Source organism: Acanthochromis polyacanthus, chromosome 16 (genome assembly GCF_021347895.1).
Source record: "Acanthochromis polyacanthus isolate Apoly-LR-REF ecotype Palm Island chromosome 16, KAUST_Apoly_ChrSc, whole genome shotgun sequence".
NCBI lineage: Eukaryota > Metazoa > Chordata > Actinopteri > Pomacentridae > Acanthochromis > Acanthochromis polyacanthus.
This window is the reverse complement of record NC_067128.1, coordinates 38309450-38322511: the sequence shown is the minus strand read 5'-3', so window position 1 is coordinate 38322511 and position 13062 is coordinate 38309450. Positions and strand designations below refer to the sequence as shown.

Here is a 13062-nt window from a genome sequence, read left to right as displayed (position 1 = left end):
TTTGACTCAAAAATGAAATGAAAAAGCAATATTCCAAAATGCAATTTCATTTTCTTCTTCAGCACTGCTCATTTTGTGACTAAATTAAAAAGCAAAAGCAAACTCAGAAATGCTTTTTCGTTTTCACGCATAATTCAAATGCAAATGCATTCTCAAGTGGCGCAGGAAAGTGACGTCACGGACCCCCCCTCGTTCTGGCCCCTTCTGCATTTTACGGCATTTTAACCAATGCCGGCTCATTGCACTGCATTTAACTGCACACTACGTCGAACGTTGGAGACAAGGAAACTTGGAATAACTTTCCATAGGTAAGATTTTTTTTTTCCTGGAACCTGCGCCTGTGAAAGTGGCTGCAAAGTTTGGTGTCTCTTAACTGTTTTCAGTTTTTGCTTTATTTTTGCTATATTTTTTAAATATTTTGTCGTGTTTTATCGACTGCTGATGGAGGTTTCTGCTGGGAGAAGAATCTATTCGAGAGAGGAGCTTTTTTCATTGAGACAGAACAAATCTGGACTGCAACATCCAGTTCCAGTGGACATCTTGAGGTGTTTTTGTGGTTGCCGTGCTGGTGCAAAGGTGAAGGCCAGGAAATTGAGATACAAGCCCTTTCTTCCATCAATCATCATGGGAAACGTGAACTCTTTGCCAAACAAATGTGACGAGCTGGAGACATTGGTGAAGACGGACAAAACATACCGTGAATGCAGTCTCCTGTGTTTTACTGAGACCTTGTTGAATCAAAACAACTCAGACTCAACTGCGGATCTACCTGGCTTCACCCTCATAAGGTCAGACAGAGATGCTAAAGCTAGTGGCAAGAAGAAAGGAGGAGGTCTGGCTTTATTTGTTAACCAGAGATGGTGTAACTCCTCACACATAACGGTTAAGGAGAAGTTGTGTTGTCCAGATATTGAACTGTTGGCAGTTGGACTTCGGCCATATTATGTCCCAAGGGAGTTCAGTCACATCATAACAATACTTGTATACATTCCACCCAAAGCAACTGACTTGGTTCCATGTGATGTGTTGCATGATACTGTTGCTAGGATACAGACTCAACATCCTGAGGCACTTGTAATAATATCAGATTTCAGTCATGTCAGCCTCTCCTCTCACCTGACTGGATTTACACAGTTTGTTAACTGTCCTATCAGAGAGAATAAAACCCTAGACCTGCTGTATGCCAATGTCAAAGAAGCTTACAGAGCTACTGCCTTACCACCACTGGGCAGGTCAGATCATAACCTGGTTTATCTGCAGACCTGTTACAAACCTTGTGTGCTGAGACAGCCTGCAACTAAAGTCCAAATCAGAAGATGGACTCCTCAAGCTAGTGAAGCTCTAAGGGACTGCTTTGAATCAACAGACTGGAATGTGCTTCTGGAAACAGATGAGGACAGTATGAACACTGACAGACAGGTTGATTGTTTTACTGAATACATCAACTTCTGTAGAGACACAGTCAGACCTGCAAAGACTGTTCGCTGTTTCCCCAATAACAAACCATGGATCACAAGCGACATAAAGGCAATCCTCAACCAAAAAAAACAAGCTTTTAGAGATGGTGACAACGAACGGTTCAAAGAAGTGCAACACGAGTTGAAGAGGAGACTGAAGATGGCAAAGATGGAATACAAAAAGAATATAGAGAGGAATTTTCAACATAGTAACATCCGTGATGTGTGGAGAGGAATCAATACCATCTCTGGACACAACAATAAAAAGAGGAGGGAGCCAATAGTGGGTGATGTGGAAAGAGCTGATGAACTCAACTTGTTCTTCAACAGATTTGACACTGTGGACACACCTACTTCCACTGCTGCTACTCCTTCTTCTCCTCAATATATGGAAATCCCCACTATAGCTCCTCCTTCTCATCCTTCATCTCCTACACATGTCTCCACAGCTGCAGCCACTTCCATTCCAGCACCTGTATCCATCTCTGTCACAGAAACAGGGGTGATGTTGGAGCTTCAGAGACTTTGCTCTGGGAAGGCAGCTGGCCCAGATGGTGTATGTCCAAGGCTGCTTAAAGACTGTGCTGCACAACTGTGTCAACCTCTCCACAGGATCTTCAACCTAAGTCTACAGCTGGGGCGGGTGCCTGCTCTATGGAAAAAATCCTGTATTGTACCGGTACCAAAAATCAAATGTCCGGCTGAACTAAATGACTACAGACCTATTGCCCTGACCTCACACATCATGAAAACTCTGGAGCGGCTGGTTTTACGTCTACTGAGGCTTGAGGTCAAAGACAAACTCGATTCCTTGCAGTTTGCATACAAAGAACACATTGGAATGGATGATGCCATCCTCTTCATGCTTCACCGTGCCCTGTCTCATCTGGAGGAACCTGGAGTTTATGTGAGAATCATGTTCTTTGATTTTTCAAATGCATTCTACTCCATCCAACCCACCATCCTCAAAGACAAGCTCACAGAGATGGGAGTGGATCCTTCCTGTGTTTCATGGATCACAGATTACCTGACAGGAAGGCCACAGTTTGTCAGGCTGGGGAACTGTGTTTCTGGGACATTAATGAGTAGTACTGGGGCTCCACAAGGAACAGTCCTGGCTCCATTCCTGTTCACTCTGTATACATCTGACTTCAAATACAACACTGAGTCCTGCCACATTCAGAAATACTCTGATGACACTGCTATCGTGGCATGTATCAGAAATGGACATGAAGCTGAATACAGAGATCTGATAAGTGCCTTCAGTGACTGGAGTCACAAAAACTGCCTGCTACTCAACGCCTCAAAGACAAAGGAAATGATCATAGATTTCCACAGATCCAAACCCCCTCTTCAGCCAGTGAACACTTGTGGACATGGAGATGGTGACATCATATAAATATTTAGGTGTCCACCTTGATAATAAGTTGGACTGGTCTACAAACGTAAACTTCATCTACAAAAAGGGCCAGAGCCGACTTTATTGCCTCAGAAGACTTCGAACACTAGACATCTGCAGTAAGATGCTGCAGATGTTTTATCAGTCTGTGGTAGCAAGTGTCCTGTTTTATGCTGCAGTCTGCTGGGGAGGCAGCATAAAACAGAAGGATGCAAGACATCTGAACAAACTGATTAAAAAAGCTGCTCTGTGGTTGGAATCAGATTGAACACATTGGAGGATGAGGTGGAGAGACGGGCACTGAGCAAGATGGAGGCCATTCTGACCAACATGGATCATCCACTTCACATCTGCCTCAATGAACAACGAAACATCAGTGGACGGCTCCTATCCCTACGCTGCAAGACCGAAAGATTTAGGAAGTCTTTCTTGCCATCAGCAGTCAGTCTATTCAATTCAAAATTAAACATAAGAACCCTGACAACTGAATTTCCCTTCGGGGATGAAAAAAGTGATTCTGATTTTTTTTTTTTGGTTCTTTTTCATTGTTAAATCTTGTTCAGAGTCTGAGAGCTAACCAGTTAGCTGCTAGCAAAACACTAACACGAGCTAACAGCTGGACAACCAAACACCAGACGATTATTAGTAGTTGTACAAGTAGTAGTAGTAATACTAAAAGTACATGCAGCAGTAATAGTAATACCAAAAGTTCAAGCAGCAGTAATAGTATAAATAGCTGTTAGAGTAGTAGAAGTGTCTGCATGTGTAATAGTATTACAAGTTGTAGTAGCAGAGACAGTATCAGCAGCAGTAGTTGGTGTATTACTACTAGTACTAGTAGTCGCATTACTATTAACACCACCAATACTACCAATAGTAGTTATAAAGCCTAACTCATATAAATCCAGATTAGCATCTATGTTCTTCCTCCAAACCCATTTTATGATTGGGATTTCAGGCAATTCTTTAGGACTGCTCTCACATCATTGAAATGTTACTAAACAATGTTATACTGATCAAATTAAATAACTTTGGTCTCCAGAATATTGGCTACTTCTATTCTTTGTCCTTAATTTAGTAGCATGATTTATTTTTAGATATGTTGTTGTGTACAGACTTATTTACTTTGTCTATTGCTCTTTCTCCATGTAGGTTTCCCAAAGACTTTCGGCTGAGGAGGAAGTGGAACCAGCTTTGAGGAGGGTGGGGTTTGCTGCAAGTGATGAGTCGGTGCTCTGCAGCAAAATGAACTCAAACAATACTTTAATACAATAACATCATCATCAAACAACAAAGCCATAAAAATTTGAGACTTGTTTTTTAAATACTTAAAATTCCCGGATTTAATATAAATTTGTTTGTTATTTATTAGTTAAATTCATCCTCTTCTGTTCACATATGGTTGTAATTCTCTCTTTAATATGACTCTTTGTGTTTACAATGTGATATGAATAAGTTGTTGTCTCCATTTTGTGTTATTTTCTATGATCATTCTAAGTCAACACCCTGTATAACCTCTTTGTGTAAAATTAAAAAAAAAAAAAGTCGAAGCTGTCACAAATCGCGAGGGGCTTAGGCAAAGAATCAGACATTTATAAAGAGTAGACGCCGCATCGACCGCTACTGCCTATTGGGGCTGACGAGCGGTGGGGCCGCCATCTTGGTCCGGTCATCCGCTCCACTCAGCGCTGTTTGACAGCGCATTTAATCCATCTTAACTCTGAATATTAAACTGATTTTCACACTTTTTTTTTTATTTGCTGCAAACATCATTCATGTAGCTATGATACAGGACAAATGGTTCGGCGTATTTTAATATTCATAGCGGGAATAATAGATCATAATAATAATAATAGAATATTCTGATATTAAGCTCGACTGTAGACAGGTATTTTGCAAACACTGCAAACACACACACACTAATATATGTTAGAGAAGCAGATAATGGCAGTAAAGTCAATTATTTTAATAATTTGAAGAGACAATATATGATTACACTATAAATACATATATAAACAAAATACTGACTAATGAACACATATTTCTATATAAAACAATAGATAGAAGTTATATATCAGAGAAAATGAATATATATAAATCATAGATGGAGTATCAACATCATTCACATACATATATAAATGTTTTATATCAGAGAAAATCATACTACATACATAAATCATGTATGGAGTATCAATATATCCAAAACATAATATATATAAACCATATCTGGAGTATAAATATAATCAATATATCAGAGAAAATTGTTATACAAATCATATATAGACTATCAATATAATTCATACATATATATTAAAAAAGATATATATCAGAAAATGATTTTATATATATATAAATCCTATAGATGTACAAAGCAGAGAGAATAAAATGTAAATTCTCAAGTTAACACAAGAACATGACATCCCTGCCACAAACCACATTTACACACGTACAAACGTTTTACAGCTAAAACCGATGAAAGGACTGTTTTGCAGAGCTTCTTTCTCCTGCTCCCTTTCTGCAGGTCAAGGTACAGGTAAGTTTGGCAAACACAACCAATGACAACAAGCTGGAAAGATGTGTTTCTTCAATGTGCTCCCCAAGCAGAAAAACATCCTCCGTTCCAATCTCCTCCCAGACGATGTGACTGTTGACACCTTTGGAGCTTGTTTTGTTGATGCCTGGAGAATCACCCTCTGCAACTCTCAATAATAAAATAATTATATTTATATAGCGCTTTGTGCTAAAAGACAGTTTACAGTACAGAGAAAATAACAAAGAACAAAGCAACTTTAACATGCAAAGATAAAAAAACAAGATTATAGAATCAAACCTTCACTGTGCCTTGTGATGAATCAGTAGGCCTCCATTGTTTTTCACAGCTAGAAGGTGGGAGCTCTCGTTAAATGATGGTACAGCATCTCTGACCAAGCTTGAACGGCACACATCACATCACCTTCAAAATCAAAACGGAAAAAGAGGTCAAGAGGTTTTCTTCCTTCAAATTTCTTCCAACCTTTCTTCAACAAAACTCCTATTTTGATGCATATCTGTTGATAATGAACCAAAACTGCTTAAACTGTGAATAACCTTGTTTGCAAACTATTCTACAGTCAGATGTTCAGTTGTCTGTATTTTTAAGTAAGTGGGTGGGTGTGACTCTGACACTATGTGACTTCCTCCTCAGAAAGTCTTTGGGAAACCTACATGGAGTAAAAACAATAGACAAAAAAGTATATAAGTCTGTACACAACAACATATCTAAAAATAAATCATGCTACTAAATTAAGGACAAAGAACAGAAGTAGCCAATATTCTGGAGACCAAAGTTATTTAATTTGATCAGTATAACATTGTTTAGTAACATTTCAATGATGTGAGAGCAGTCCTAAAGAATTGTCTGTAATCCCAATCATAAAATGGGTTTGGAGGAAGAACATAGATGCTAATCTGGATTTATATGAGTTAGGCTTTATAACTACTATTGGTAGTATTGGTGGTGTTAATAGTAATGTGACTACTAGTGGTAATACACCAACTACTGCTGCTGATACTGTCACTGCTACTACAACTTGTAATACTATTACACATGCTGACACTTCTACTACTCTAACAGCTATTTATACTATTACTGCTGAGTGTACTTTTAGTATTACTACTACTACTGCTTGTACAGCTGTACTACAGCTACTAATAATCGTCTGGTGTTTGGTTGTCCAGCTGTTAGCTTGCGTTCGTGTTTTGCTAGCGGCTAACTGGTTAGCTCTCATAGACTCTGAACAAGATTTAACAATGAAAAAGAACCAAAAAAATCTTACCTATGGAAAGTTATTCCAAGTTTCCTTGTCTCCAACGTTCGACGTAGTGTGCAGTTAAAAGCAGCGCAATGAGCCGGCATTGGTTAAAATACCATAAAAAGCAGAAGGGGCCAGAACGAGGGGGGGTCCATGACGTCACTTTCCTGCGCCACTTGAGAATGCATTTGCATTTGAATTATGAGACACTTTTGCGGGGCGAGCATGAAAACGAAAAAGCATTTCTGAGTTTGCTTTTTCATTTAGTCACAGAATGAGCAGTGCTGAAGAAGAAAATGAAATTGCATTTTGGAATATTGCTTTTTCATTTTAGTTTTGAGTCAAATAGTGCAGCCATGACTTTGAAATGCAAAAGCATTTCTGCTAATGCTTTTGAATTTGAGTTTTGAGTCACAATCGCTTCCATATAAATTACTCTTCTAAACGTCTGTTGATCAGTTTATCAATTTTGGCAAGACTTTGTTTTACTACTGTTAAAATAACCGTCCCCTTCAGGCTTTTATTTTGAAGACGTATTTTCAATGCTACAGGCTTTTATTTTGTGACCATTCCAGCGGCACAGGAAATGTTTCTCTAAGAAGAGGTTTCTTGACATGATGAAGACGCTGCTGAAAAGTACGAAAATTCACGTAAAGACGAAAGAAAACGGTTCCTCTGTTGCTGTCTAGTACAGGATGTGTCTAAACTTAGAAGCAGCTGGAATGGAGACAAGAAAGGAGTGAAGGACAGGAAGGTGAATTTATGTTCAAAATAAGGCTGAACGTAAATAAAGGCTTTGTGAAACATCAGGAGCTTCACCGTCATTCGACCCCTGCTCTCACACACATTGGTCTGCCTTCTTCTTCTTCTTTCGTGTTCGTCTCCTTTCTTCATCTTTTGGAGTTAATAACGGTTAAACCAGCTCATTTGTACATTACTGTCTACCAGGCTGAAGTGTGGAGCAGAAGTTTGAAAACAACAAAAAATACTCAATAGTAATTTAAAAAAAAAAAAAGAATCAGCAAATTTACTGGTCGCACATGCGCGAGTAGATGAAAAATTTACTCGCACTCGCTCAAATTTTGGTTGCAAAATGCGACCATTTAGTCGCAGTCTGGAGCCCTGTGTATGCAAGGATAGAAACCATGTAATGACCTGAACACGCAGCGGTCCGAATATTCGGATCTCAAAATTAATATTCGGGTCCAGCTCTAGTTCTCTGTAAAGCTTCTGGGCCAATAATGGAATAGAAATGTGTAAAAAGTGATTAGATGTGTGTTTATATGTCAATTGTAGTTCAGAAGATGTTAAAGTTCAGATCTAACCAGATGATCAGAGAGAAGCTGAGGAGGAGCTGCTGAGTCTTACACATGTTCAGCTGCCGGATGAAACTCGCCATGTTGTTGTGCTTGAAGAACTTGGGGAGGATCTCCTTGGCAAAGCGCTGTTCGTCCAGAACCAAAAAGCTGGTTCCTTCCTGGAAAACAGAAAATCACAGCATTAGTCAGAGCAGAAACTCTCAGCTGATCTACGATAACTTTAACAGAAACTCTCAGCTGATCTACGATAACTAACAGAAACTCTCAGCTGATCTACGATAACTTTAACAGAAACTCTCAGCTGATCTACGATAACTTTAACAGAAACTCTCAGCTGATCTACGATAACTAACAGAAACTCTCAGCTGATCTACGATAACTTTAACAGAAACTCTCAGCTGATCTACGATAACTAACAGAAACTCTCAGCTGATCTACGATAACTTTAACAGAAACTCTTAGCTGATCTACGATAACTAACAGAAACTCTCAGCTGATCTACGATAACTAACAGAAACTCTCAGCTGATCTACGATAACTAACAGAAACTCTCAGCTGATCTACGATAACTTTAACAGAAACTCTCAGCTGATCTACGATAACTAACAGAAACTCTCAGCTGATCTACGATAACTAACAGAAACTCTCAGCTGATCGACGTTAACTTTAACAGAAACTCTCAGCTGATCTACGTTAACTTTAACAGAAACTCTCAGGTGATCTACGTTAACTTTAACAGAAACTCTCAGCTGATCTACGATAACTTTAACAGAAACTCTCAGCTGATCTACGATAACTAACAGAAACTCTCAGCTGATCTACGATAACTTTAACAGAAACTCTCAGCTGATCTACGATAACTAACAGAAACTCTCAGCTGATCTACGATAACTAACAGAAACTCTCAGCTGATCTACGTTAACTTTAACAGAAACTCTCAGCTGATCTACGTTAACTTTAACAGAAACTCTCAGCTGATCTACGATAACTTTAACAGAAACTCTCAGGTGATCTACGTTAACTTTAACAGAAACTCTCAGGTGATCTACGTTAACTTTAACAGAAACTCTCAGCTGATCTACGATAACTTTAACAGAAACTCTCAGCTGATCTACGATAACTTTAACAGAAACTCTCAGCTGATCTACGTTAACTTTAACAGAAACTCTCAGCTGATCTACGATAACTAACAGAAACTCTCAGCTGATCTATGATAACTAACAGAAACTCTCAGCTGATCAACGTTAACTTTAACAGAAACTCTCAGCTGATCGACGTTAACTTTAACAGAAACTCTCAGCTGATCGACGTTAACTTTAACAGAAACTCTCATCTGATCTACGATAACTAACAGAAACTCTCAGCTGATCAACGTTAACTTTAACAGAAACTCTCAGCTGATCTACGATAACTTTAACAGAAACTCTCAGCTGATCAACGTTAACTTTAACAGAAACTCTCAGCTGATCGACGTTAACTTTAACAGAAACTCTCAGCTGATCTACGATAACTAAGAAACTCTCAGCTGATCAACGTTAACTTTAACAGAAACTCTCAGCTGATCTACGATAACTTTAACAGAAACTCTCAGCTGATCAACGTTAACTTTAACAGAAACTCTCAGCTGATCAACGTTAACTTTAACAGAAACTCTCAGGTGATCTACGTTAACTTTAACAGAAACTCTCAGCTGATCTACGATAACTTTAACAGAAACTCTCAGGTGATCTACGTTAACTTTAACAGAAACTCTCAGCTGATCTACGATAACTTTAACAGAAACTCTCAGCTGATCTACGATAACTAACAGAAACTCTCAGCTGATCTACGATAACTTTAACAGAAACTCTCAGCTGATCTACGATAACTAACAGAAACTCTCAGCTGATCTACGATAACTAACAGAAACTCTCAGCTGATCTACGTTAACTTTAACAGAAACTCTCAGCTGATCTACGATAACTTTAACAGAAACTCTCAGCTGATCTACGTTAACTTTAACAGAAACTCTCAGGTGATCTACGTTAACTTTAACAGAAACTCTCAGCTGATCTACGATAACTTTAACAGAAACTCTCAGCTGATCTACGTTAACTTTAACAGAAACTCTCAGCTGATCTACGATAACTAACAGAAACTCTCAGCTGATCTACGATAACTAACAGAAACTCTCAGCTGATCAACGTTAACTTTAACAGAAACTCTCAGCTGATCTACGATAACTTTAACAGAAACTCTCAGCTGATCAACGTTAACTTTAACAGAAACTCTCAGCTGATCGACGTTAACTTTAACAGAAACTCTCAGCTGATCAACGTTAACTTTAACAGAAACTCTCAGCTGATCAACGTTAACTTTAACAGAAACTCTCATCTGATCTACGATAACTAACAGAAACTCTCAGCTGATCTACGATAACTAACAGAAACTCTCAGCTGATCAACGTTAACTTTAACAGAAACTCTCAGCTGATCTACGATAACTTTAACAGAAACTCTCAGCTGATCAACGTTAACTTTAACAGAAACTCTCAGCTGATCGACGTTAACTTTAACAGAAACTCTCAGCTGATCGACGTTAACTTTAACAGAAACTCTCAGCTGATCAACGTTAACTTTAACAGAAACTCTCATCTGATCTACGATAACTAACAGAAACTCTCAGCTGATCAACGTTAACTTTAACAGAAACTCTCAGCTGATCTACGATAACTTTAACAGAAACTCTCAGCTGATCAACGTTAACTTTAACAGAAACTCTCAGCTGATCTACGATAACTAACAGAAACTCTCAGCTGATCAACGTTAACTTTAACAGAAACTCTCAGCTGATCTACGATAACTTTAACAGAAACTCTCAGCTGATCAATGTTAACTTTAACAGAAACTCTCAGCTGATCTACGATAACTGACAGAAACTCTCAGCTGATCAACGTTAACTTTAACAGAAACTCTCAGCTGATCTACGATAACTTTAACAGAAACTCTCAGATGATCTACATTAACTTTAACACTCTCAGAAACTCTAAGAACCACAGAGAGCTGGTGTCACATCTAAAGTTAGCTGCTCCTGGCCTGACGCAGACCACTTTTAGCTGAGCATGGTAACAGCAGCTACACAATAAAGGAGAATCAGGCTAACAGCAGGTTAGTAACATGATGGAAGATGTGGTAGATGTAGGTTAGCCCAGATGCTATCCCTGTTGTGGTAGATGTAGGTTAGCCCGTTAGCTGTTTGTTAGCCCAGATGCTATCCCTGTTGTGGTAGATGTAGGTTAGCCCGTTAGCTGTTTGTTAGCCCAGATGCTATCCCTGTTGTGGTAGATGTAGGTTAGCCCGTTAGCTGTTTGTTAGCCCAGATGCTATCCCTGTTGTGGTAGATGTAGGTTAGCCCGCTAGCTGTTTGTTAGCCCAGATGCTATCCCTGTTGTGGTAGATGTAGGTTAGCCCGCTAACTGTTTGTTAGCCCAGATGCTACCTGGCTCCAGCAGATGAACTCGTTGGTGTCTCCGTCCTCCACCAGCGTCCATAGCTTGGTGAGGAAGGCCGGAACGGTGGAGTTCTGCTTCATGTTCGGGTTAAAGCTCAGAAAGCTCCACAGACTAAATACGCAGCTCGTTGGATTGAAAACCTGCTGCGACGCTTTACTACTTCCGGTCCTGCCGCACGGCAGCTGATTGGTTAGAAACAGGTTTACGTAATGTTTCTCACGTGGATCTGCACGCAGTGAGTTTTCATCCATTTACTGATTTATCAAAGAAGTTCTACAGTATTCTAAAATCACAGCAGAAACACAGACTTTAATATTCCAATAAATTATTTATTATTTTCTGTCAGACTTTTTTGATCATCTAATAAATTGGAGCTCTTCATGACTCGGCATCTGCTGCAGAAACATTCATGATGTTCCTCAAACCCTAATCAGTTCTATTTACTGTGATCAGAACCTGACGTACAGGTGAGAACCTACAGGACCAAGAACCCACACCTGCTGAGGGAATCCTCCTCTGTAGATCATCTGAGGATCTCCTTCTGCTGCCACTGGGTCCTCTGGAATGTTTAGTGAGTCTTAGATGTTCCTGGACAGATCTTCTCCTTGCAGGCATCCAGAGCCAGCTGATCTACAGGAACCTACAGAGACCCAGATCCATGTGGATCCACAGGAGCTAAAGAAAGCTGAACCTTTCCAGTAAAATGCTGAGACCACTTATAGACCGTGATGAGGAGGTTTCAGTCAGAACTTTGTGATGTATTTTCAGATCAACCTTTGAGGACCATCAGGACAGTGAAGTTTTGGTGAGATGCTGGTGAAACCTGAAGAAAGTTAGAAATGCAGCAGGTCTGTTTCATTTTCTATGAATAAAGAAAAGGGACCAATCCCAAAATAATCACAGTATCTTAAAAATGTAAATGAACACCAGCCATCAGACCTGTTGGTCCATCTGAAGACCATCACAGTGGAAGAGTCCAGTTAGACCCAGACTACCTGGGATCAGCTCACAGGAACAGACTGGAGCTTCAAAAGGAGAAACCACTCACCTGTGCCAGCAGTCTAATTGGTGCACCTGTAAGCCCCTCCCACCTGTAAGCCCCTCCCACCTCTTCATCAGGCCTGCTCCATATTTTCCTTTCACTGAAACACTTCCAGCTCCTTCAGACCATCTGAGGGAGGATGATTCTGTTAAATGTGTGGAAACCTGGTGACTGTTGGTGTCTGATGGGGTTCCTTCATGATCTTCTCCTGCTAATTAAACAGCTGTGATTCTGCATGTTGAACACAAACAGCGCAGCAGAGAAAACTTGAGACATAAATGAGATGAGCTGTAACCAGACCACATACACTGATTTATCTGGATGTTTACCCTCTAAAGTCTGAACTGTTTCTGAATGTTTTCTGTCTCATTTTTTTTCACTGTAGTTCTAAAGTCCTGCAACTCTGAGGAACCAGAACATGATGAAGAAGGAGAGAACTCAGATGTCTTCCATCAGCAAGAACAATGGAAACCAGAAAAAAAATCTTTGATTTTTTTTTTTTTTTTTTAAAAACAGCCTGGACTCATGTTGTCTCCATACAGCTGCGGCTCTGCATGCTGCTGG

General features: G+C 39.6%; 1 protein-coding gene and 1 long non-coding RNA gene across 4 annotated transcripts in view; one reads left to right on the top strand and one right to left on the bottom strand.

Moving 5' to 3' along the window:
• hsf2 (heat shock transcription factor 2) overlaps nucleotides 1–11633 on the bottom strand; it is a 33906-nt gene extending 22273 nt beyond the window's left edge. For 2 of the 3 annotated variants that reach the window (XM_051936948.1, XM_051936950.1), the window contains exons 1-2: nucleotides 11444–11633; nucleotides 8016–8124 (exon numbers count right to left, since the gene is read on the bottom strand). In XM_051936948.1, the coding sequence (XP_051792908.1) occupies nucleotides 8016–8124; nucleotides 11444–11536 (202 nt within the window). In that variant the 5' untranslated portion in view covers nucleotides 11537–11633. Of the gene's footprint in view, nucleotides 1–7972; nucleotides 8125–11443 lie in introns of all 3 variants that reach the window. The other variant, XM_051936949.1, reaches the window with a different exon arrangement.
• Nucleotides 11634–11748: 115 nt separating this feature from the next.
• LOC127530362 (uncharacterized) lies at nucleotides 11749–13003 on the top strand. Its single transcript, XR_007936974.1, has 2 exons — nucleotides 11749–12549; nucleotides 12884–13003. It is a non-coding gene; the product is annotated as an uncharacterized LOC127530362 (long non-coding RNA).
• The last annotated feature ends 59 nt before the right edge of the window (nucleotides 13004–13062 follow it).